This window comes from Juglans regia, chromosome 15 (assembly GCF_001411555.2).
Source record: "Juglans regia cultivar Chandler chromosome 15, Walnut 2.0, whole genome shotgun sequence".
NCBI lineage: Eukaryota > Viridiplantae > Streptophyta > Magnoliopsida > Fagales > Juglandaceae > Juglans > Juglans regia.
This window is the reverse complement of record NC_049915.1, coordinates 6,285,524-6,313,377: the sequence shown is the minus strand read 5'-3', so window position 1 is coordinate 6,313,377 and position 27,854 is coordinate 6,285,524. Positions and strand designations below refer to the sequence as shown.

At 36.5% G+C, this 27,854-nt stretch overlaps 1 protein-coding gene across 1 annotated transcript; it reads left to right on the top strand.

Annotated features, from left to right (window-relative positions):
* Positions 1 to 12,224: 12,224 nt before the first annotated feature.
* Positions 12,225 to 24,885, top strand: LOC108992326. The gene is made up of 13 exons (XM_018966859.2): positions 12,225 to 12,365; positions 12,474 to 12,533; positions 13,244 to 13,365; positions 13,666 to 13,753; positions 15,234 to 15,487; positions 16,386 to 16,522; positions 17,004 to 17,203; positions 22,660 to 23,001; positions 23,111 to 23,212; positions 23,298 to 23,595; positions 23,799 to 23,950; positions 24,063 to 24,347; positions 24,631 to 24,885. The coding sequence occupies exons 1-13, from the start codon at positions 12,225 to 12,227 to the stop codon at positions 24,883 to 24,885; spliced, it is 2,436 nt and encodes an 811-aa protein (XP_018822404.1).
* Positions 24,886 to 27,854: the final 2,969 nt, after the last annotated feature.

Genomic DNA, 27,854 nt, shown 5'->3' with positions numbered 1-27,854 from the left:
TTAAAAATATTTATAAAGGTCCCACCACAAGGACGAGGGTTACAGATCGGAGCCCTGAGCTCTGTCTTTTCACTAGCTGCTCTGAACACAAGTCCCTTGACTCACCGAACTTCGTGCAAGGTTGCTGCAATAGCCATTGGAACACTAGCCAATCTCTCTATTGGACTTGCCGACCCTCGTGGGGTACATGCCCAATCTCTTGATTGGCCGTGAAGTCATGGCCAAGGATCGGAGCCCTAAGCTCTGTCCTTACACTAGCAGCTCGGAACTCGAGTCCCTTGACTCACAGACCTTTGTGCAAGGTTGCTACCTGCGATGCATTGGCTAAGGACTGGAGCCTAGGGGCTCAGCCTTGAACAACAGCCAATCGGAACACAAGCCAGTCCCTCGATTAGACTTGTCGGCCTTTGCGGGGTACAAATCCAATCTCTTGATTGGCCACGAAGTCATGGCCAAGGATTGGAGCCCTAAGCTATGTCCTTGCACTAGCCGCTCGGAACAAGAGTCCCTTGACTCACCGACCATCATGCAAGGTTGTTGCCTCTGATGCATTGGCTACGAACTGAAGCCCAGGGGTCTGGTCTTGAACAACAGCTAGTCGGAACACAAGCCAATCCATTGATTGGATTTGCCGACCTTCGTGGGGTACACACGTCGACCAAAAATCAGAGACCTTGAGAAGCTCAAGTCAAAGGGCCATTAAAGAAAAACCTAAGAAACAGAAGGGGAAGCAGTAAGATAACATATCACAAAAGAAGGCAAAAATCGAATGCCAAGTACACAAAATCATTTCATTATTCTTATGAAATTACAAGGAGAAAATTACATCATTGTAGGGCTGTGAAGCTGCAAGGAGAAAATTACATCGTAAAATTTAAAGACAATCGGGAACAAAAGAAAACTTGATGGGGGGAAGTGTGGCCTGTCAACTCCTCGCAGGCGGTTACAGACTCGTCCTGGTAAGGAGGAGAAATGTTCTGGCGAAAAAGACAGGCTGGAGGCCCCTCCTCCTCTGCCACCACCCCTAATATTCATGCCCTTCTCTACTATGAACAAGCAGGCAGCGATCATAGAAGCAGATCTCAGGAGAGATTTTGATATCCATTGAAGCTTTCGAAGTTGAGCCATGTAAGAAAAAATGTTGGAACAAGTAGGGTACAATAAGCAAAATGGTCAGAAAAAGAAGGATGAACAACTCAACCCTCTAACACTCGAAATGCCATATCCATCGACAACCCAAACTCCACCATAGAATTTGTTGCATGTTAGGATGTGAAGACGCCATTGAAATCATGAAGAAGAAGAAAGAAAGGCCAAACAAAAGGAAGAGAAAAGACGAAAGCAGATATGATGAAATCCATAGAAAAGGGAAATGACCTTTTATAGGCAAAGCAAGCATTTGGCCAATCGAGGTGTCATAAGTCCATAAGTCACCCGAGGAAGCCACATGTCCCCTCGGGAAAATTAGAATCCCTTGATTATTGCGACGTGCGGCATTAATGCAGAGTTAACGTGTAGAACTAGCACGCCTCTATCGGTACAACATATAGATTTAATAAAGGAGTTAATGTGGAATCAATACCGAAATAATGCACATCCACTGGATTAATGACAGTAAAAGATAGAGTTATGCTTCAGAATTCAAATAGACGTTAGTAAATACAGAAGCCTAACTGGCACTAGCGTGCCATGTGTAGGATACAAACAGTTGCTTAACAAGCAGGAAACTTGATGTAACATATGTAAAGTAAGGAGTGCCCTGCTCGGTTTTCTTCAACAGAGTGTCCTGTTCAGTTTCTCCCAGCAGAATGCTCTGCTTAGTTTCCCAGCTCATTACTTGACTTAAGTCTAGGGAAAAAGAACAAGGGGAGAATGCAAACAAACGCAAACATCGGGAGAGGAAGACAAAAAGAGAAGCAAAAATTCAACCATGATGTATGAAATCAAAGCTATACTTGTATAATAATGTTTTAGGTTACATCAAGAGCTTGTGCTGGCTGGAAACAAAATTATCGCAGGGCATCACGAAAAGCTAGAGGAATCTCCTCTATGCCTATGGTCTTCATATGCCGATAAGACCCACGATCCGGGGGGAGCGTTTCCAGGTCGAAGGTTCTAAGGTCAGTTTCAGGGTTCTCCATCAGCTGGCCACACAGACACTCCAAACCCTCTTTGTACCCATAAAAACAAGCATCCTTATGAAGAGTAGGGCTAATCAGAGCTGGGAATCAATGAGGTCCACCTGTTGTCAAGTAGCCTGCAAAAAAGACTCTAGCTGGGCAACTTCGGATCGGAGTAGCCGAGCAGAAGCCCTTAGTTTATGCTCTGACATAGAAAGCCCGAAATACCTATGAAGCAGTCGAGAACGCCCCTCAACGGAATGTTTAGCTTTTCTCGTCGTCGCCTCGACTACCCCTTCGCTCTCTTTCAACCTTGCTCAGGCGGAATCCAGCTCGAACTCAAGCTTCACAACCTCTGCCCAGGCATTTCTTCTTTCGGAAAGAAGGTGAACGGACTTTTCCTGAAGGGTGTCAAGCTCCTATCTAAGGGACTTCAACTCTCGAATCTTTGAAGTGATTTCCCGATCCTTCTCCTCAATCTCCAGATCCTGCAACTGGATCTCCTTACCCTTCAACGTTATCTCCAGGTCCTTTGTTCGAAGCTGGTGATCCTTCACCTTCATCTGCTGGTCCTTTATCTCGATCTCCTTTCTTCGAGTGCGTATCTTCCAGTGACATAACTCATATTCCTTCATCAGGGAATTATGCTCCACACATAGATCGTGGAGGTCATCACTCATCTTCTTTCATTGGAGGTGAATGAGGTTGTTTAGGGCTCTCTGAGCCCTAAGCTCCTCTTTCAGGACCTATCGATCTTTTGCCACCATATCTGCAAACTGCTCATAAAAATAATGCTGTAAGAAGAGTGCAGGAGTCAAAATCAAGCTAGAACAGTGGAAGGGAAACACTCTTACACTGATAAATAGCGGCTTGAACTTCCGAGCCTGTGCAGCAGTTGACTCTGCCCATGCCTCCTTAAAACTTGGCCCCACTCCTGAGACTTGGTTCCCCCGGGGAGAGGGGAGAACTTTGCATGCACCAACGACAAAATAGCCTGAGGAGAGGAGAACAATAAGCAGGGCTCTTTCCCATCTGGAGCAGAAGGTCCTCATCATGGGGCCTCAAATTGGCTCAATCCGCCCTCGATCGAGGGACATGCGGGGGAGGGGCTATCTTCTGCCAGGATAGCGTCAATGCGACTCAAAGAATGTGCATCAACTTCAGGATCAATGGATTCTTGAGATAGATAATCAACAAGGCATCAGGCCACGATGAAAGAAAAGAGTAGCTTGAGCAAAACATATAAGAACCAATACCTGAGAGGTTGAAGGAGGAGAGACTGCCTTCGGAACAGTTGGAGGGAGGGATAGGCTCAGGAACTGATGAAGACCCCCCTCCCCCCCCAAAACGATAGCTAGTGTATCCAGCTTGGAAGCAAGGGGAGGGTTTAGCTCCAAGCCTCTAGAGAGATTGAGACCTCTCGAGAGGTTGGTTTCACGACCTCCTAAATGGATGGTTCCACAACCCCCTCGATAGTTGCTTTTACAGTCTATCGATAGGTCGGCTCCAAAACTTCGGGAGGAGTAGGCTTCATAACTTATGGAGAAGCAGGCTCGGGAGTAACACTGAGAACCCTCGGCTTAGGAACTGTAGAAGAGCTTGGAGGAATGAGACTAGGAATTTCTGGAGGTGGTGCAGAAAGAAAAGTTGACACTCGCCAAAGGCGGCTTCCACCTAAGCAAGTCTTTCCTCAAAGAGGGTCGGCACGCGTCGGGAAACTCCCGCTTGCTTGAGCGTCTCCTCGAACGAAGGAAAAGCTCCTATCCTCCGACCAGATTCACGGGCGGGCAAATTTTTGAAAGTTTTGGAGAAATGGAAAGCGATGTCAATGTCATCTTCCTCATCATCTCCCACCGAACCTTGAAGATGGGAGAAATTGAATCAACGAAGTATAACGAGAGAAAAGCAAAGCGATAATTTAGCAAATCACGAATGGGTTACCTATCGGTTTTCCTTGGTGGGCAGAAGAAGAACTTGTAATTAGAGCAGCCCGACAAGAACTGTTTTCCCCCTTATGGGGGGGTGCTCGATGACTATGGGTGGGTGGAACTCCTAGTGCTACTCTGGGCGAGAAGCTGGGGGTTCGAGCGAGAGCTGCTGAGAGCCACATGAGCTTGTGATCTGGATGATAGACTACGATTAATGCCATACTCGCAAAACGGAGACCTCGCTGGTGGACAAAATGCCGAACCCGAAGGCTGTTCACGACTACGGGCAATAGGGACAGTTGGGAATGGCCTGGATGGATGAGGATGAGGACCCCCGAACCCAGAACGGGCGGATCCAGAGGAGGTCTCCTCTATTCATGGCCACTTCCCCTGGCCACCTTCTGGAGGAGAAGTGGCCCGACGTTTCTCTTTAGGAGGGGAAAGAGGAACCATCAAGAACTCCCGACTGAGCACATGTGAATGGTGATGAAGTGTTATGTAATTGTTGCTGTTAGTCAACAACATTTCAGTCTAAGAAAGGGTGGTTTGAGCCGTCGCCCGGGACATTACGGTGGCAATCCTAAGTTCCCCTCTCTCCGAAAATTTGATTGAAGGATATTTGGAACTCGGCACATTGGCCCAAACCGCCTGGACTGGGAATTCCCGCTCTCCCAACTCCTCCTTCGGGAACTCCCAGCTCAAACCATAAACAAAGAAGAAATGTTGTTGCCACTCTTTTATCGAAGAGTGACGCTTCTCCAAAGAGACAAAATGTTTCTCTAAAGAATGCGATTGGAAACTGCAAATGTTCCCATGAAGCCGATTGATGCGGTATACCAATAAAAACTCCAGAGCGTCAAATTGAGGTAATCCTCTAAAGAACTAAGGGCTATCCGAAAGGCAATAAAACTGGCCACCGTCAAGCGCCAGGCTTTGGGATGAAGCTGCACCAAGGTCAACTCGAGAAGATTCAGAATATCCCTAATGGGATGGCAAAACAACAACCGCAATCCGTTGATGAGCATATAGTGGACGAGGGCAACTCGTGTTGCCAGCCCGTCAGCATCCACGACAGGGACACAAGGATTGAGAATCTCCAGAACAGTGTCCGAAGGAATATTGTATGACCTATGGTATGCTTGAAGGTCGTCATCAGTCACGGCGAACAACCACTGTGTCCCAGCAAAATAGCTGAAACGAACATCGGAATTGCCTCGGATTAGAACTTCGATGTTCCGAAAATGAGAATAGGGGGAAGCTCAAGGAAGAAAAAGGAAGGAAAGATCTGGAGTAACAGAAATGGCAAGAGAGAGAGAAGGAGGCAATAGGCTTAAATAATGTGAGGGGGCGACGGTAGGGGTGTAAATTTAAATTGGGAAATCGGACCAGACCGAACCGAACTAGACTGGTTGGTCCGGTTTTGAACCGGTCCAGTCTGGAACTGGTTCCTATGTTATGAAATCCGGCTAGAGCCGGTCCGGTTTCGATTTCGTAGTTTCCGAGATCAGACCGAACCAAACCGACCAGTTAGAAAAAATATATATATGAAAATTAATCTTATATATTATACAAAATATTATATATATATATATAAGTAAGTTTTATATATAATATATAATTATATATTAAATTTTTATATATAATATATATAATTATATATCATATATGAAATAATTTCATATTATAATTTATAAATTATAAGATGATATGTTAATCTTAAATATGAACATTTGTAATTTGTTTGATTATATGTTATTAATATAATTATATATAAGATAATATTATTATAATTTATAAAATAAAAGTTTAATCTTAAAGATGAAAATTTAATTGATCATATGCTTTAAACATAAAATATATATATATTAAATTATTAATAACATTTTATCATAAGAAGTAAAACTTTATTATTTTGTTTTTACATTTTAAAAAAATTGGAAAACTAGACATGACCGGACCAGAAACGGGTAAAACCGGAGGTACCGGTTTAGGAGGGTAATCGGGGCGTAATCGGTTTTGAAAAAGGTAAAACTGGTACATACCGGTTCGATCTAAAATTTTGTCTAAAACCGGACCGGTTACACTCCTAAGCGACGGGACTTCTAAAACGGTGACACAAAATCCCAAGGGATGTCAAACCAGACTAACAGTCACCAACAGGGTGTGTACCTTGCACGAACCAACCCTAAATGCCACATCCAAGCACGAGAGTCCATTTGAAGGGACAACTCCAACTAATGAGGGCGAGAATCATTATTAGCTCTACACATGGAATGAGGCACATTCAGTGAACATTTTGCATCCTAAGGGCTTGGAGAAAGGGAATGGACGAATGTGAATGTGCGAATATCCCAGCCCATCATAAAAGCCCTCCAGTTGGAATTTAAAGGAATAAAATAAATTTTCTTCATAATTTCCAACCCCCAAAGGGTGCTAAAAATTCGTGGGGTACTATAGAGAGAGTTATTCCTTGGGTCAGGCCCAGGCCCAAGCCAATACTAGACACAGAAGCCGGGCAGGGCCATGTATAAATCGAAGGCCCAATTTGAGAATATAGGTAGATAGGGAACCATGGCAAACTGTGGGCCAGGGAGACAAATCGGGGATCCACTGACTAACGACCTGGCACACTCACCAACCTTAAATATCGCAACTCAATCATCACAAGTAGGGAAGAAAGGCTAAGGAAAGCAAGCCGCATTAATGAGGGATGTGAAGCTTGGGAAGGAAGCCATGTCGCATTAATGACGTGGGAAGAAGAATGCATGCCACATTCAATACAACCACGGCTTGGAACATGCAGCATTCAATGCTAGCGTGGCTCGGAACGTGACACATTCAATGCTGTCATGGCTCGGAGCACACTGGAAGAGGTCTCGTGTTAGGGGGCGTCACTATCAACTCTGAACATTCTATGACATGACAAATGAGCTGCCGGAAAGCTTAATCTCCTACCAAGCAACACCATAATACCATGGAGACCATGCCATCAGGTATAAATAGGTGCCTCCTGCAACCAACAAAAGGTTAGCGTCTACACATCTCTTTCTCTATTATCTTCTCTTCATCTCCTTTACTCATCTTCTATATAAAGACTAACTTGATCGTCGGAGGTGTCACAGGCCCCAAGGTCTCCCCTTTTTCTTTTCTGGTAAAGGTTCGAGTGTTGTTAACGCTAAGTTGCTCAGGCATGCGAAACACGACATCAACACTGCCATTTTTATCTCGTTGGACAATATTAGTAGTATTCTTAACGACGACAACAATATTCTTGTGTGGTGGTCTCTACATCTCTGTTTGTTTGGATATTTCTTCTATTTCTTTATGCACCCTTGGGTTGAATTCTTTTCCCAGCCGTTGATAGGGAAACCGAGCTATGCAAGTTTCAGTAAGTGGTAATTAAATACTACTCTTAAATCCTGTGATATATAAAAAGGTTGTTAATCATTCATGTAGATCAGAGTGAGCGAGGCAGACGAAACCGATATCATTCACTAAATTGGGAATATTTTGTTTTCTTTTGCACGTATGTCTCCTGGCTTTTAATGGCAGCTGTTGATCATTCAATGGGAGAATCCATGAGAATGAATCTGTCTATATAATTTTCAAGTTAATTTTTCAATTAAAACTGTATAAAATCGGCAATTAATCGTTATTTTTTTAAAGTCAATAACTATTGTTTTTTTTTTTTTAATTAAAAGGATAAGCTTTATATCATTTTTTAGACATGCTAAAGATGATATATAAGCATTATATAACATGGAAAATGTTGGGTTGGTCGATGTGAAAATGTACGTTGACGATGGGTGTGATCATTTCAGTAGTCTAAGATCCAAACGACAAATATATATATATATATATATATATATAAATATAATTGAAGAATTTTTTAATCATCACGACTAAATTAAAATGTACAGCACGTAACACTCATGTGTTGAATGAGCTAGTTTTACTTGTTCGATCTATGAGTCAGCCGGAAAGGATACCTCATCGTCAGCCATATGACGTGAAATCTCCCCAATTGATCATGGATCGATTAAAGAATTAATGTTACAGTCAAAAAAATAAATTTACAAACTGATACGACTTCATATAATATATTAGATTTACTTTATAATAAAGTTAATTTTACAATTTAACGTACATATAATGATATAAAATTACATCAATTTATAAATCTACTTTGAATCTCTTTGTATCTGAAACATGATTTTATTAGATGGTAACCCGAGAAAAGACTTTAATATGCGCGTAATGATCTTCCACTGCAATCATATATCATTCGAGCAGATTTTATATATAAAAAAGAAGAGAAAAGAAGCCTTCCTTCGGTTGGGTTGTTTGGAAATAATTTACATATCATTTTATCTAATCTCATCTAATTTTCTTTCTAAACATCATTTAAACACAAATACTTTTAAACTAATTATTACATTTTTTTTCAAACTTTCAAACCAAAAACAATTCAACTTTTTAAATCTCAAAACAAAAATAATATTAAAAAATTATATATTCTAACAATATTTAACTTTATAATATTTTTTATTCAATTTTTTCTTAACTATCACATTATTGTAATTAATAAACCATCTTACTATTATTCATAAAATTTTTATCTCATCCCATTCTCCAAACATCCAAATAGTCTTTGACGCGTAAGTCCAGTTTCAGACACAAACATGATTGGAATATGCTATTGAAGTATGCCAAGTTGCCAACCAGCTTAATGCTGCTACCTCGTAGATAGGATTGTGCAAGGTTGGTCATTCGGTGGCATGCATGTGTTACTCACAGTCCCAGTCTCCCAGATATAAAAGTTAAATCTTTGAAAAGTGGTAGGGAGGCAAGGAGAGAGAAACATCACTATTTTATTGCCGTTGCCTCACGCTGTTAAGTTCTCCCTTCGTATAAATATATATATATATATATATATATGTCTGTATGTATAGTTTCCTCCTTAACATTGCTCTTCATTCTCTGTGTTCGTTTGGCTACGAAGCTACGGCCTGCAGGTACGTACCTTTCTGATCTCTTCTACCTCGCAAGTGTTTTTTCGAAACTTCGAGGCTGTTTGTTTTTCGTTTTTGGACTGAGCAATGCTTTTGTAAATTTGTAGTACTGTTCCCGAATGAATTTTTGGTTTTCTTCCTCTTGATCCGTGTGATGATTTCGTAAATCTGTGCATTATTTACATCTGGAAAAGTATGCATATTTCAAGCTCCCTTTAACACGGGAATCTTTGCCCTAATGGCGGGGATGTTTACTGTTTAATTAGAACAGAAATGGTACATCAGAACTTATTTTTATTATAAAGTTCAGTACTTTTGTGAAATCTTTTTATGACCTAGCTTAATGCTTTTCATAATCAGTATATATATATATATAAATATATATATAATATATTCCCCATTGTTATTATTATTATTTTTTCTTTACAATTTGCTTGCTCCTCACCTTCCTTCCTAATTGCCCAGATACGGCCAGCAGGTACCTAATTTGATCTTGTCTCTATCTCATGAACTTATTTCTGGGTCTGTTTTTCTGATCATCATGCATTTAATATGATCATTTAATATAATATTATTGATGCTATGTGTTAATCTTGTTTAGTAACTTCTCATGATTAATTAGTACTGATCTGTATCCAAATATTTTAGCTTTTTTAATTTAATTTCTATTCTTTTATGAAGTTAAATGTGAACTAATTAATTATGGTGTTGACTTCATTTGTTGCAACATCGATCGAAGCAGTTTGACTACTACCGTACGCTGATGGAGATCATCACGATGATCAAGAAGGTTTGGAAAAACCTGCTCGGGTTAAGCAAACACGGGTTTTCTCTTTTCATTGCGTTTTCGTTGATGTATCACTTCTATCCTCTGGTGAACATAATTTTATGCGAGACTAAATTTCAAGTTCTGGTTGCAAACCTCAAATACCTACGCCTGCCATGGATCGCATCCAACGATTGGTACTAAATTATATTACTCTGATCACTTTTTTTTTTTTTTGCTTTTTTCCTTTTATTGATACTTGGGTTTAATTCATTCTTTTGTATTAAATAAGTAATCTCTTTCGTATTAAATAATTTGTAATTTTATAAAATTAAAATTTATTTTTAATAAAATAATATGCTTGTATTGATTGATTATATATGAAATAAATCATAAAAGAATGGTAGATATATGATACCCACTTTCAGTTCTATTCATGATCTTCATGATTTCGGAAAGGTATATATTATGTTCAAACTTTGGTTGTCTTAAAACTATAACATGCATGTGAGTGTAATCAAGGTATTCCTTCACCATAAGTGAGAATTTTTTAATAAATTTGGGATGGAGTTGCTATGTGTGTGGTGTGGGCCTGTGGCTACAGACTCTTTTAAAAAAAAAATGCATGTGAGTGTGGCATATTATTAAATTCCCAGCAACTATATATAGAGGCAGCAATTAAAAAACACGTACATTGAACATAGTGATAACTCATGAGTTTATCTCACTGGTCCAACCACATGTTGATCACCAACACATGAGCTTCGTTAATTTTTTAGAGTAATGTTACTCATCATCTTAATTCTCATAATCCCCTCATCATTTTATAATGTGACATTAATTATATGATTAGAGACTATTTAATCTGATCACGAAACATGCAATATTCAAATGATTGAAAAGTTATTTATAAATCTTTACTTAATTATCAATCTTCTAATCATTAATTTGATACCATATAAAGAATGATAATGATAAGAATCTGGATATTGACAAATATTAACGTTTTTTCTATGTATACATGATTTGATTGCATTGTTAATATACATTTCAATTCATATATATATATATATATATTTAGTACCTGTTTTCATGTTCAAAACCGACCATAGGGGTGAAAGATGCACACAAAAGTTGTGACCCCACAATGTGTGTATCCAGCTCGGAGCAAGAGTAGTGAACAGCCATACGTATTTGCATGTCTTGTTTGTGTCCTTTTCTTATGAATGTGTGTACATGCAATAATAAAGTAGGGAAGGTAATAAAGCCAATAATTTTTTTTTTCTTTGAAAATGCACACTTTTGCAGGCAGATATCCTGGCTGTCACTTTTTATAAGCATTTCCTTGGGTTACTTTTTACAGCCTTGGATCCGGTCCAATAAGTGGTAAATATCGCTCTCCCTTCTAAATCTAATTAATTATGTATCTGTTTTACATTGAAAGACATGGGTTATAATTATATATATATATATATCATGAGTTTGTATGTATTTTATGCATATATATATATATATATTTGAGAAATGCTTTGGTCATAAATAGATTTCATTAAAATAAACATACAAACTAACGTAACTTGATGTGATCCGATAGAATGTAGAGTTATTTTTATTAGAAAATAGATCTCATGTATCATATAAATTAATCATGTCAGTTTGTAGATTTAATTTCTTGAGATTTCTTTGTGGTTGTAACACTTCTATATATCTCTATATATATACACACATGCATCAATACACATATTTATTGAACTTGAAGGTCGCTCGTTCGCAAGGGTCTGTGTTGCCTAGCCCTAATATGGATCTGGTTTCATTAATGCTAAATATATATATATATATATATGTTTGAATTCAAAACATAGACTACTAGTTGAAAGACATGATGTAGGTACGTCTTTCATGTGCACGCGTGGAAATGTGCACTAACGTACATGAAACACATATCTTATATATATATATATATATATATATATATGTGTGTGTGTGTGTTTGCACGTGTAGTGTGGAGATCATAATCCTCTTCATGACTCCCTCATTTCACTTAATATATGATATAAATTTCGTTTCAATGATGGCATATGATGCCAACTGCCAAGTCATTTAAAAATTACTTTAAATGATCATGTATTAATAATGTATTCACCATGTGATCACAATGCATGCACCATTATTAGCAGTAAAATTACATTATCAACGCGGTACACACGTATATATATACACACATATGCATACATACATATACATACATATAATTAACATATATATATATATGTACCCAGTAATTACTATAATTTTAGGAATAAATTATATATGGATCGACTCTTGCAGGTACTTGTACTGGCTTTTAGTAGCAGCTCTCTATCATCTCCCTCCTCAGCCGAGGGACAACTTTTACGATATGTCTGTTTTCTTGACAACTTTTGCCTCTTCTGTTCTGCTTCTTCTCGTCTTCCTCTTTATTTATGGTCGCCTCGCGTACTACTTCCTTAAACTTGAGGCTCCAAATTGGAACCTAGGGAACATTTTCAAACATTCTGCAGTAAGTCCTGGAGAGGATCAGAACTGATCTTGATTTCAGATAATTGAGTTCTAAGTACGTACGGTTTTCCTCTATCAGTACCTCTGAATATTTTTTCATGTTTTGAAGGTTTTCAGTATAGCCTGCTGTGGTTGGATCCGGTATAAGAATGGTACCATTCATATTGAGGTACGGCTACATGCAACCTCCCATGATTTAGCGGCTCGCTATCCTTTCCTCGCTCGTTATGCACTCGAGTTTTCTTATTAGTCGCCTAGCTGCAGCTTTCCCTGCCTGCCGTGGGTATTTATACCCAACACAGAATCAATATGCCATAAAATTTCTAAGTGAACTCAATTTGTCATCATCATATATACTTCAGCAACAGAAAATACGAGGAATTGAATAATATACTATTCATTATATATGTATAATATACTTCGATTTATATCCGCGTATCGCTATCTTTTTATTTATTTATTTATTTATTTTATTTTTATTTTTTTACAGGGGCCTTCAAGAATTACAGAGAGTACTCAAATAACATATGACACCCACGTCTCATGGCCCCTGTTTATAGTCCTTAACATTTACGTGCATTATTACCAAAAGAGAGAATCAAAGTGAGTACTGTCAGCTTGTAGTTTCATTTTATAATGTTCAAAGCATGCATAATATAATTATAAGAAATACTTTAGCCACAAATTGATTATATAAAATTTTAAACTCACAAATTCATGATATGACTTAATGTGATACGTCAGATTGTAAAGCAGATATAATGGATCTCATGAAACCACGTCAGCTTGTGAAAATTTTACTTTTGTATAAATTATTTGTGTATGTAGTAAATCTTTAATCTAATTTCCATATTTGATAATACATGGAATATTATTAAGGCATCTTGCCTTAATGACTGGCCTGGATTGAGTGATTTATATAAAATCAATTTGTTGGACAGATCATCGGAACAAGATTGTCGGAAGCCTTATTTTTTAGATATGGTTCCTTGGTATTCAGGGTACGTATGCTTTAACTATCATTTCTCTAAAATAAATACATAAATTGATATAACTTGATGTAGTATGTTAGATTATAAAATTATTTTAAAATAGATCTAACGTATGATCATATGAAATTACGTCAATTTATAAATTTATTTTTATGAAACTTATTTGTGGCGGTATCAACAATTCTCAGATCTATGCCATCTTTTCTTATTTGTTTGTTCCCAAAAGAACTCTTTTCTCCTAGGTTGGCCTTGTTAATAAGATTTTCAAGTAGTTGTTGTCTCTGTTCTGGTGTTTGCTATTTATCGCAGAACCTCAGCTGACCTTTACAAGACTGTTTTTGACCTCCTGGTGTCAGTAAATATCTTCCTAGGTCGCTTTGACTTGCGTATAATGCAGGTATATGTAACTTCTTTCCTTGCGAAGCAGCTAGCTCTTGGTAATAAAATCTTTCCATCTTCTATATATATTTTGTTTCCTATATTGCCATTTAGGTCCCACAGATTGATCATGATATACTTTTGTTAGAGATTTGATATTCTTCATTTGATTTTCATAGTTATAAAATCACGAGATTCGATTTTCAAATATATTTACTTTATCACATGATTTCTACGTGATTTCGCTATAAATAGAGGTCAATGTTTTGTATTCAAAATAATTGAGAATGGCAAATATGTAATCTTCAAAGTCTTTTATCCCTTCTCTCTCTCTTCTCCATATCAATTTTTATTAAATTTTATATTATCTCATGGTATCAAAGTCCTTGACCAACTCTAGACTCGATTATGTGGACTATTTCTTTTAAAATTTTTCCGCTAGCTTTATCTCTTACAAATTTTCATCGCCGTTCAATTATACGTTGTCTCTTATCCATGTATTTGGAGTATCTTTATTATCTGTGAATCTTTTTTATAGGATTTTGGTCTGTTATGAGTGTTGTTTGAAACCCCAGATAATCTATATTTTGGCTTTTTGATTTTGGTCTATAGTTAATCAAGGGCACCGTTGGCCATAACTCAAGATTTAATATTCCGATTGTCATTGACTTCATCTTCAACAGCATTTTCATGATCTTATTGGTGACCAATCAATAGATACAAAAACTACAATCAAATTTCAAACTCAAGATTTCAAATTCTCAACTTTGAGTTTGAGGGTGATGTTAGAGATAATATTATCAAATCAAAATTTTGACTTGATATTATCTTGATTTGATTTTCATATTTATCAAATCAATAGATTTGATTTTCAAATATATTTACCATATTACATCTCTATGTAATTTCGCTATAAATAGATGTCAACATTTTGTATTTAAATCATTGTGAATAGTAAAGATGTAGCCCTCAAAGCCTTTCTCCTCTCTCTTCTCCATATCAATTTCTATTATATTAATATTTTCAATCAGCTTTTATTTAGATAAATGTTTGGTTCACAAAGAAATTTCATAAAAACAAAGTTTATAAATTGACGTGGCTTGTTAGTCTTTTTATTGTAAAGATCAAGATTTAACGTATAACAATATATATCTAGTCACGCATATCGGTTTATGAACTTTATCTTTGTAAGATTTCTCTGTGAATGATCTAATAGTTCTTAACTTTGGTGAATCAAATAATAGAAATTAGATCCTAATATTATTGAAATTGAAGTAGAAGACAACGATTTCAGTTTTGAATAGTAGAATATATTACCAAGATTATTGAAAAAAAGCTGAATACATATATAGGAGTACTAGAAGGTTAAGCTTGTTAATTTATATAAGTTACTTAGTGTAGGGAACAATCAGCAACAAATTTAGTACTTCTTCTCAATATTAATATTAATTTGTCTTGAGCATTACTGCCCCCTTTCTCCTATATATATTAATCTGCAGGCAGTAACGAGTCAAGTTCAAGATGGAGCTCGAGAACAGAATCATGGAGCCCGAGATCAACAGAATCTTTTGTATGATTTTAGTAAAAAGGATGAACTGTGGTTTGATTTCATGGCTGATACTGGCGATGGTGGGAATTCAGCTTACACTGTGACACGTCTACTTGCTAAGCTTGACATTCGTTGTGACGGCACTAATGGCACTAAGCTTACCTTAAAACGAGGAGACTTGCTACTCATTGGAGGGGATCTTGCGTAAGTTCGACACTAATTTGTACTTACCATTCAAAAAAAAAAGTTACCAATCAATTGGTAGGATGAGTAAGCTTAGATATGGTCTTAAATTGTGCAAGTCTTGCCCATACACTAACCTTAAAAAAAAATTAGATTTTTTCATGTGGATCATAAATTTATCATTTTTTTAAAGCAGTGCGCGAGATTTGCGTACGTATATACTTTAAGATTGTATAAATTATTTCTCTTTTAAATATAAAATTCAGCACATAAAAAATCCAGCACATATTAAGTGAATCCCACTTATCTTCAAAGGGAGTGTGTGTGATACCTAGCTAATATGATAAGGATAAGAGTATGTTGTGTATGGGATCCCACATTGCTTGGGAAGGAGAAATTCTTGCTCTTTATAAGGTTTCAATGAGGCTCAAATTGTATCATTGACTAGTCTTTTTGGAGTATGGAAAATGCTAGTTTGACATCTCATTTTGACACCTTTTTTATTTTTATTTTTATTTTAGTGTTTACTTAATGGTTAAGGAAGTAACTATTAGTGTATTGATATTTTTTTTATTTTTTTTAAATGTTTTAAAATGATAAAAAAATATGAATAAAAAAATTGAAAAAAATAAAAAACTAAGTCAACCTAGCGGTCACTTTGAGCGGTGCTACTCAGGCGGCAGAGTAGCACCGCTCTTGGAATATAGGTCATGTGCTTTGGGCCTTCCATTGAAACATTACAGTACGCATGGCTTAATTACACATTCTAAGACAATATCTAGCATTACTTCAATTTATATATATATATATATATATATATATGTTATATGTTCTCATTTTGTCGCGCGAAATCATCAATGTCAGAGACATGATTACCTCATTTTGTTTTTAATAAAGAATTTGCTTCTATTATTTATAGGTACCCTAATCCGTCAAAATACACATATGAAAGGCGCTTCATACGTCCTTTCGAGTATGCTCTTCAACTGCCTAACAAGCATAAACGGGATCGTGGTCATGTTGGACCTAAGTGTTTTGTTATTCCCGGAAACCATGGTTGATCCTAGCTCGCTCTTATGATTTTGAGACTTCTGAAATTCTTTCCATGTTTATGCATGTTTTATATATTAACTGCTTGCCCTTCCCATATTTCTTTGGGCGATGTAACATGCATGTGAGAACGTACGTAATTTAATAGTTAAGGATATAATATAAAGAGTAATGCTACATGCAATTTATCTGGAGTGTGCTAATGTTGTGCAGTCATTTTAAAAAAGAGTGGGGTCTACTATTAAAAAAATATTATTTTTTTATGTGGATTCCGTATTTATTATCTTTTTTCAACGTGATTGCACGACACTTGCGCACTCAGGACTGCAATTATCATTTCTCTAATATAAATCATTATTTGTATTATATTCTCAAAATAAACATGCAATACAAATATACATGCACATCCCCAATAAAGCAGGTTTCTTGCTGTACGTACGTTATTGTGTTTATGGTAATATTATTTTCTCAATTTTGGGGGTGACAGATTGGTTTGATGGTCTTCAAACATTTACGAAGTATATATGTGAGAAGAAGTGGTTGGGCGGGTGGTATATGCCTCAGAAGACGTCTTATTTCGCTTTAAAACTTCCTCAAAGATGGTGGGTTTTCGGTCTTGATCTTGCACTCGATGGTGATATCGATACCTACCAATTCCAATTCTTTTCAAATCTTGCAAGGGAAAAGGTATTTTTTTTTGTTTCTGTTTCTCAATCATTTTTTTATTATTTTTGCAGTAGAGATATTTAATTAATAGACATTGAGCTCTTTTCACAATTGATCTTTACATGTTGTATTTTCAGCCTCTCACAAACAAATACTCAAACAAAACCAAATTAACGTAGTTGTAATATGCAATTTAATATTGAATATCAGACAACCAAATCCAATAAAATATATACACATGCAAGATCAAAATAAAAATAAGAATAATAAAAAAAATACAAAATCAATATAAGAAATTACGTGATTCGACCATAATGGTCTACATCCACGGCAAGAACAGTCTAGGAGTCTTTATTATTGAAGAAAGCACCAAAGAACTTGAGTTTTTGATCACTTACAAACATTTATCACTGTACAAAATATTGACTGGCTTCCTTGTATTAACCTCTAACGAAACCATACTATAAAATATATTTGATCATCTCCTCAAGCTTCAATTTGATCTTGAAAAATTAGGTTTGAAAAACCTCTTCGTTTCTCTCCAGAACAGCGTGCCGCATCGAAAGGTAAATTCACTTTTCTTTCTTATGCTTCGTTTCACGTCCCATAGGCAATAGCCTTTTATATAAACTCAAATATTACAAGTTTGCCATCACTCAATATTACAACTTTGCCATAACTCAAATATTACAAGTTTGTCATTAATCTATTTATAACGAAATGCCATTAATGAAAATACAAACTTAAAAAACTTGACACATCTCCAACAAATCTCCATCTTAACAAGTTTTTTATCCTTAGAAAGTGATATTCTTCTTCCACTAGACTGTTCCTGCAAAGTAATCCGAGGGAGGTGAAATGAAATATGCTATTACATCATATCATATCGTATCAAAAGGGTTTTCCTCAGTTGGAACCTTTCTACTTTAACCTCTCTAGATGCTATTACATCTCTCACAAAATGAAGTCGAATATCTATATGTTTAGACCTTTCATGGTATACTGAATTCTTGGCAAGATGTATAGTACTTTGGTTATCACACTGTGATAACCCCTTTAAATATGCCTAACTCATGTGAAAAACCCTTTAACCACATAGCCTCCTTTATTGCTTCTGTCATAACAATATATTCAGCTTTAGTTGTTGATAAAGCAACTACATATTGTAAATTAGCTTTCCAACTAATAGCCCTTCCAAATGCTGTAAATACATACCAGTTAAAGACTTTCTGGTATCCAAATTAGCAGCATAGTCAGAATCCACAAATCCCTCTAACTCATTCCCCTGTTGCACATCCCCTCCAAACCTCAAACCTAGACACTGAGTTCCAATTAAATACTATAATACCCACTTCATAGCATGCCAATGTGGCTTCTTAGGGTTACTCATAAACCTACTTACCATGCTAACAGCATAGGTTAAGTCAAATCTAGAGCACACCATAGCATACATGATGCTTCCCACCATGCTTGCATAGGGTATATCTTGCATAAATCTAATGTCTTCCTCGGTTTTAGGGGCTTGATTTATGGACAGTTTTGAATGTTGTCCTATTGGTGTGCTAATAGATTTTAAATTAGACATGCCAAGCCTGTTGAGGATCTTGGTGATATAGTTTTTCTGAGATAGATAGAGAAGTCTTCTTTTCCTATCTCTAACTATTTCCATACCAAATATCATCTTAGCTGGTCCAAGTTCCTTTATCTCAAATTCTGTTTTCAGTATACACTTGACTTCCTCAATTAGATCGGCATCCCTACATGCTATAAGCATGTCATCTACATACAAGAGTAAGTAGATAAGGTGGCCCCCGGAATGCCTAAAGTACACACAACTATCATAAGGACTCCTTTTAAATCCATTGTCCAACATATGAGAGTCAAATCTTTTGTACCATTGCCTTGGGAACTGTTTAAGTCCATACAATGATTTTTTAAGTAAATAGACATGATCAATGTTGGACTCATTTACATAACCCTCAGGGGGTTGCATGTAAATCTCATCTAGTTCACCGTGCAAAAAAGCTGTTTTTACATCTAATTGCTCCAAATGTAAATCTTCATAAGCAGTATAGGATATAATTAACCATATTGAACTGTGTTTAACAACAGGTGGAAAAATTTTATTAAAATCTATCCATTCCCTTTGAGTGAATCCCTTTGCTACCAGCCTAGCCTTATACCTAGAACCCTCAACTCTTGGTATGCCTTCTTTCCTTTTGTAGATCCATTTAGACCCTACCAGCTTAGCCTTTTCAGGCTTAACAACCATTTCCCAAGTATGATTATTTTTCAAAGAATCCATTTCCTCATCCATGGCCTGTACCCATTTATGAGACTCAATACTTTCCATGGCTTCCTTCTAGGATCTATGATCCATTTCTATAACTTCATTTGCTACGGTCAAAACATAAACAGTCATTTCAGCTTGACCACACCTCTTTGGGGGTTTTATAACCTTCCTTTTTCTATCCCTGACCAAGTTGTATGAACTAACTCCACCTTGGTCCTCATCACCTGAAGTGGAAGTTTGAGTCTCAGCATCCTGGCCTTCTAATTTTCTCAAATTATTGTCAGGTTGCTCCACCTCAAGATCTATATTCTTTGGGTTAGTATCCTGAGTGGGTTCAAGTCTTTTAGTTTTAACCCAAGCCATTTCATGTTCATTAAAGACCACATCTCTACTAATGATACACTTTTGTATCCCTGGCTCATCATTCCATAACTTGTACCCTTTCACTCCCTCAGGGTACCCTACAAAGATACACTTCACAACTCTTGGTTCCAGTTTGTCAGTTCGGGTGTGAGCATACGCAACACACCCAAACACCCTCAAGTAGTCATAGTTAGAAGGTTTTCCAGTCCACATTTCTTGAGGAGTCTTAAACCCTATGGCTGAAGAATGACTCCTATTAATTAAATGGACTGCAGTTGTGGCAGCTTCAGCCCAAAAAGACTTAGGAAGTCCTGAGTTTGACAATAAGCATCTAACCCTCTCCAATATGGTCCTATTCATCCTCTCGGCTAGACCATTCTGTTGAGGGGTTTCCCTTACTGTTTTATGCCTAGCCATACCCTCCTTCTTACAAAACTGATTGAATTCACTTGAGAGATACTTAAGCCCATTATCAGTTCTTAATTTCTTAACCTTTCTTCCTACTTAAGTTTCTACCAATTTCTTCCATTCCTTGAACTTTTCAAAAGTGTTACTCTTATTTTTAAGAATGTACAGCCACACTTTTCTGGAATAGTCATCAATTATAGAGAGGAAATAACTTCCCCCTCCATGTGAGTTGACCCTAGCTAGACCCCAAAGGTCCGAGTGCACATAGTCCAGGGTTTGTTTTGTAGTATGAGTGGTTGTTTTAAAGCTTATACTTTTGGCTTTCCCAAGGATACAATCCTTACAAAAAGGTAAATTTTTCAGAGTTTTCTCACCTAGCAACCCCTGTTTATGGAGTTCTAAAAGTCTCTTGTGACTCACGTGACCTAATCTTTTGTGCCATAGAACAACTCTATCCTCACCTTTCTCAAGGATAGAAGAAACCTCACCTATAACAGTTTTCCCAATGAAGGTATATAAGCCATTTTTAATGACTCCTTTCATCACGATAAGTGAACCCTTAGCAACCCTCAAAGATCCAGATTCAGATCTAAAGGTGTACCCGGATTGGTCTAACACACCTAGTGAGATTAGGTTCCTTTTTAATTCAGGTATGTATCTAACCTCAGTTAGGAGTCTTTCAATACCATCATGGAGCCTTAGTCTCACCGACCCTATACCCTGGATTTTACAAGACTTATTGTTGCCAAGTATCACAAACCCCCCATCTAAACTAGTAAAAGTTTCAAACCATGTTTTATTAGGACACATGTGAAAAGAACATCCTGAATCAAGGACCCATTCTTTTCCTGAATCAATCTTGGACACGTTTAGAACCTCGGCACTCTCATACCCATCACTCACAACCGAGGCATCCCCCTCCTCCTTAGACCCATTTCCTGTGTAAGGTCTCTAATTGGGGCAATCTCTTTTGAAATGCCCCTCTTTGTGACATAAGAAGCATTTTAATTGCTTCCCTTTAGACTTAGAGCTACCCCTCACATATTTTTTACTATTCTTTCCCTTTTGACCTCTTTTTTCAGCTCTCCCTCGCACAGTCAAGCCCTCCCCAGCTTCAAATTTTATTTCAGATATGGCTTGTAATTCCCTGGAGTGTAATACGGCTTGAACCTCATCTAAGGTCAGTGTTTCCCTCCCATACATCATGGTCTCTTTCAAACTAGCATAAGAATTATCCAGAGAACTCAACAATAAAATTGCTTGATCTTCATCGTCAATTTTAATATCAATATTAGCCAAATCTAAAATAATTTTATTGAAAGCATCGAGATGGTCAGAAATCGATATACCTGCAGACATCTTGAATGTGTAGAGTTTTGTTTTCTTGTACAGTCGGTTGGCCAGAGATTTTGTCATGTAGAGGCCCTCTAATTTCAGCTAGATTCCAGCAGCGGTGTCTTCGTTGGCTACCTCCCTCAGAACTTTGTCTCCGAGGGAAAGAATGAGTGTGCTGTGAGTCTTCCTCAAGATTTCTCTCTTATCCTTCTCTTCAATAGTTTCCATTTTATTTTCTCCAAGAAGAGCTTCTTGGAGACCCTGTTGAGTGAGAAGGGCTTTCATCTTGATCCTCCACAACCTAAAGTCATTTTTTCCATCGACCTTTTCGATATCGAACCAAAGCATGAAACCATACCATAAAATATACTTGATCATATACTCAAGCTTCAATTTGATCTTGAAAAACTAGGGTTTGATAAACCCCTTCGTTTCTCTCTAGAACAGCGTGCAGCGTCGAAAGATAAAATCACTTTTCTTTCTTCTGCTTCGTTTCACGTCCAGTAGGCAATAGCCTTTTATATAAACTCAAATATTACAACTTTGCCATCACTCAAATATTACACGTTTGCCATTAATCTATTTACAAAAAAATGCCATTAATGAAAATACAAACTTAAAAAACTTGACGCATCTTCAACATTACAGAATATTCATGTATTAAAATGAGAGTATTTTTATAAAATTAAGACACTTTTATAAGTTATTTTATAAAAATATCATTAATTTAAAGCCCATGATTATCACGTAAATAGTTACGAAACGATGATCACTAGTCAGATGTTTATCGTAATTTTGCGATAATTAGTTGTAGTACAAAAAACTGTTTATTTTTTACAAAGTATATATTTGTGACCAAAACAACCATTTGCCACGAAACGGACACGTTCTCATTGCAAATGGTCATTTTGGATTTAATACGATCGACCTGTGCCAGGGTATTGTTAGTTAAAATTCTTAACTTTTTGGAGGCCATATGATTAGACCCAAATAGGTAGACATTGAAAGTTCAGATTCTGTTTCATAATCTTGTTGATTTCACGACATTAATGTCTAAACATCATGTGTAACTAATAAGATCGGAAAAAACGACGCTGTGATCGTAATGACACACCAACCGGACTGGCTTGTTGATTGGTACGAAAGTGGTACTGATGTCGAAAGGGATAATCTGTCAGAGTTGATCTGTAACATTTTGAAAGAAAGGTGTAAGCTTCGAATTGCTGGGGACATACATCACTATATGCGCCACTCAATGGTACCTGAATCGAATGATTTAGTTTATGCACAACATCTGCTTGTAAATGGTTGTGGCGGAGCATTCTTGCATCCCACCCATGTATTTGGTGGTTTTAAAGAATCTCATGGAGTTTCCTATAACTCCGGACCTAGTTATCCAGACAAAGAAACGTCAAGGAGGGTAATTTTCTCTACTTGCATGGATCCCCTATCATGAGTACCAATCTCAAGTTTCATAAACATTTTAGCTTTTGTTTCTTGGACATAATTTTCCTTTTCATTTACTTCAGCTTGGATTTAGAAATATTTGGAAATTTCGAAAGGAGAATTCGCAATTTGATTTTGTTGGGGGCATTATGTACTATATGTTGGTCTTTTCTATGATCCCACAGGTAATTTCCCATTATTTAAACCAATGGAAGTACTTACCCTAAATTTAGTATCCATATGACTGATCTGATCTTTTTTGGGGCCTAGTGTGAGCTTGATCACGTCTTTGAAGTAGATTCCAAGTTGGGTTTTTGGAGAACTTGTTTCCGTACTCTGTGGAATGCTTTTATATACATGCTGGAACACTCTTACGTTTCTCTAGGAGCTGCTATGCTGTTGGTAGTCGTGGCAATGGCATTCATACCCTCCAAAGTGTCATGGAAGAAAAGGGTAGCGATTGGAATTCTTCATGTTTCTGCACATCTCTCTGCAGCTCTAATTCTTATGCTGGTGTTGGAACTGGGTGTTGGGGTGCTTGTCCACCGTAAACTATTGGGAACTTCAGGTTCGTTTCCATTATTTTCATGCTTCATAGTTTTATATCATATTGTAAAAAGAGGAATATGTGTGTGTGTCTATATATATATATATATATATATATATAAAACAATTGGTCATTGTAAAAAGAGGAATATGTGTGTGTGAAAGGAAAGGGAGAGTAATGAATATTTTAATTCCTAATAAATAAAAGTTGTTTTTTTTAAGCAGGGTATCACTCTTTATATCGATGGTATGAATCCCAAGAAAAAAGTAGGCACTTTGGTCTTTCAAATGGAACACGAGCTGGTATAAAACAATGGAGTTCTGACCTTTATTCTACATATATCAAGAATCTCATGTTTGCATTTGATGTGCCAGAGGTAAGAAAACATCTTCCTTTTGCAGAAATATTTAAAATAAATACTGCTTTTCTGATCTTTTTCTTTATTACTAAGACACATGATCATGATTTCATTCCAAATGTATTCTCAGCTCATGGCTGTCACACGGATCAATATTTGCAAGAATGGGATGGCATCTCTCTCTCGATTGGATACCATTTTTTACTATGGCTCAGTGTTCCTTTATTTCTGGCTCTTGTCAACCCCTGCAGTTTCATATGTGTTTGGAATCTATCTATACATCTGCGTCAACTGGTTAGACTTGCATTATGACGAAGCCTTCTCCTCTCTTAGGATTGCCGATTACAAGGCTTTCACCCGATTTCACATCGAATCTAATGGCGATCTTCATGTTTACACCCTTGCAGTTGATAAGGTAAAGAACCATGCATGCATGCATGCATCGATATTCATTCACTTTTATGATCATTTTTCCTGTTAGTCCATAGGGTAAACAAGTTCCAACGTAATCACTCAAATAATAGACGTCATCACAACAAACTTTACACGTGTCACAAATGCCTACCATGTCAACAAGGATTTAAAAAGGATGGACTATGGCTATCACCAATTTATCAATTAGCTAACTGTTGGACATTAAGAAACTATCATGGGAAGATTGAAAGTGCCAATATTGTTTGACATTCTTCTTTGTTTAGATCCCACTGGACTGGAGTTTAGATCGCCAATGGGAGAAGGAAAATGAAGACAAAAACAAGTTGAGCTACAATAGAGATTTTCCCAGCCAATGGGAAGCATCTGATCCGGACAAGGACCCGTTAAGGACTGTGAGGATCATTGACGAATTCGTCATTCAACGATCGAATACGTCATGGCTTGGGAGAAATTCCCCTCCAGGGGAAAGTCTTTTCACGAAATTGTATTCGCTTCTTCACCATATCACGGAGACATGATCCACCTCAATAATCCTTAAATAATGCGTTTTCGTGGACATTCACGAAGCTTTGTTGCACCTACGCTCGTTCTGCCTTCTGTCTTTGTTATCTCTGTCTCGGGTTATCTTAATTCTGGAGCTATCCTACTAGGTAGGGATAAGAGTTCTTGTTGACTACAGTACTGTTAGAGATAATATCAAATCATGAATTTGATTTAATTATTATCTTGTTTTGATTTTCACAATAATTAGCATATTTCTATTAATATTCTGTTCAATGTAATTTTTCTATAAATAAAGATCGGCCAGTACTTTCATGTATTCGAGTAATAATCATTTTGGTATTCATCAAGAAGCTATTTCGGGTGTGGGGAGTATCTACTAATTAGGTGGTCACGTACAAAACACAGCCACTTGATAAGAATTTGTATTTATATAAACAATTTTAATCCATAACATTTTGTAATAAGATGAGGGCATTATATAGTACTTAATAAGTACCTAATAATTTCCTGGTTTTTGGTGAATTATAATAATTACACAATCTCTTCTGTCCTGCCGATAAAGACAAAAGTAGAAAGCAGAAGGAAAAAAAAAAAAAACCATGAGAGAGATGTCCCATTAATCTCAAAATTTGCTGTCTTGGTATGTGCATATGATCTACATGCCAATCGTTAGTGGTGTAATCAGTCTGATTCGATTCAGTTTTAGATATATTTTAGAATCGAACTGGTATTCACTGGCTTTGAGATTCGAAGAACCAAAACTGCATCGGTCATACTCCTAAATCGGTACTTCTAATTCACTGGCTTTCCGATATATTATATATAGCATATATAATATACTATGAAGTAAATATGAGACCTATCATTTTCAATATGAACCAGTTCGGGTCTAATATCATATTGTCTAAGCGCCGCACACTCATTTTCAATAAATAAATAAAAAAAAGTAAATATGAAACCTAAATGAAAAATTAATTTTTTAATAATGGATCCCAATCTTTTTCAAAACGAGTGTGCGCATGCTTGCACAACCTATGACCGTATCTAGCATTAATTGCTCAAACATAAACTACATGCTCCAAGATTGAACAAAAGAGAAATTGTAAGATTGTCTTGCAGACAATGGCTAAAAGAGAGCTAGGAAAATAAAAGAAAGTAAAATGCTAAAAGAACGCAAGGAAGCAAGGCCAATGAACCTTGAAATCAAATGGCATCTTCATTCAATTAAGTGCACTGTGGTCGGCGAGTTATTGGGTTCCAATTGGGGTACAACATCATAATTAAACCATTATATGTTTAGTTCAATAGTTCAAAACAACAGGATTTTTCTCCCCTTAATTAGTCCATTAGATCATAAAATATTGTCAACGATTTCCAGTAGGCTAAACAGTAACTGAGAACTAGCTGGTCGAAATTTGATAGTCAACATGGTAACGATACACAACTTCAATAACCAAAGGGGGATACCATTCAGAAGAAGCTTTCATGTACATGGAAATAAAAAATGCAATCTGATATAACTTTTTGATGGAATAACTTAGGTTATCAAGCTAATTGAAAAGGGTTGAAGGCAATAAAGCATGATGAAAGTCGTTTAAATGATGCGCAGGATATCTATTATGAACAAGTAAAAAAAACAAAACTGAAACATAACCTCTTCACAAACAATCTTCTGTGGATTTTAAGATGATCAAGCGGACAATCTGCCCCAAAAACCGAAATGACTTTGTTGTTTCTTTTAAGCATTTGTTTTTCTCATCACGACTCCAGTGCTGCATTGAAGAATTTCAAACATCAACCAAAAAATAAAGAAATCCACCTACTTAAAGCTAATGCAAACTAATTAGGCATGACAGGCGTTGGAATTAACCACTCCAAGCATGTTCAGCTTCTCACGGACGGCACTCATCAACCCTGGCATTATCCCCCTCCCATCTGTAAAACTCCATCTCCCTTCCATCTAGGAGCTTCTTAGAAACCTAATAACAAATCAGTAAAATATATTTATAATGAGCATGAGATATGTATCTTAATTACAAAGTTTAAATTAACGCTATCCACCAAACATTCAGTGAAAAGAAATACACATCAACTAAAAATTAAGCAATTGCATAAGAGTCAACAAGGGACTTGTTTAAAATTTGAGATAAAGGAAACATTGGGATCATACACATCCACAAAAGTGAATGCCTATAAGGAGATAAACTCCAGTAAAACATCAAGCATGTATCATCAATGCCAGACAAATGAAAGATCTCAACCCCGTCCAAAGCCTATAATTATTTTCAACACCTTCATTTGATTATTTGTCAAGTTCTGAAGACAATCAAAATCCAGTAACCTATTAAGAGACCATGTCATCCATAAATTCCATCACATATACTTGTATTCCTTTTTTTGGTCCATTTTTCTCCTCATAAATTGTTTAATGATCTCCAGGAAGTAACCATATTCCTCCACTGAAAAAATGTGAAGCCTGCAACATATATTTATATATATATATATATATATATATATATATATATATATATATAGGTCCAAGGTAAAGATTCATAGATTCATTGTAACGCCCCGTCCCAGAGGGTACGGTAGAGTTAACTCATATCACCTAAAAATCATTATTCCATCCACATAGTACATATTCTAATTTTTTTTTATCGTACAAAATACTCATTAATTCACAACAAATACTCTAGTATAATTATTCTAAGACAATATAAAATCTTAATATAAATATCAATCTTCCAACAAATCATATCATCAGAGCACAACAAGCTTACTGAATAAAAATCCTCAATACTCATATAAATCTTCTATGTTTAAACCATCATTCTTAACTACTCTCACCCATGCTCCATATTCTTGATCCTCAACTGGAACATTCAAATCATCTGAAAAATATTGTGGAGATAAGGGGTGAGTAATCAACAACTCAGTAAACAGAGAACATATACTAGTATGTAAACATGAGACTTTTCAGAAA

Excerpts from the sequence above, each read along its gene's own strand:
- LOC108992326 (XM_018966859.2), top strand. The coding sequence starts at position 12,225 with ATGTCTGTTTTCTTGACAACTTTTGCCTCTTCTGTTCTGCTTCTTCTC. Across the intron at positions 13,754-15,233 it reads TTGACTTGCGTATAATGCAG|GCAGTAACGAGTCAAGTTCA; the intron begins GTATATGTAACT and ends ATTAATCTGCAG. Across the intron at positions 17,204-22,659 it reads CAAATCTTGCAAGGGAAAAG|ATCGGAAAAAACGACGCTGT; the intron begins GTATTTTTTTTT and ends GTAACTAATAAG.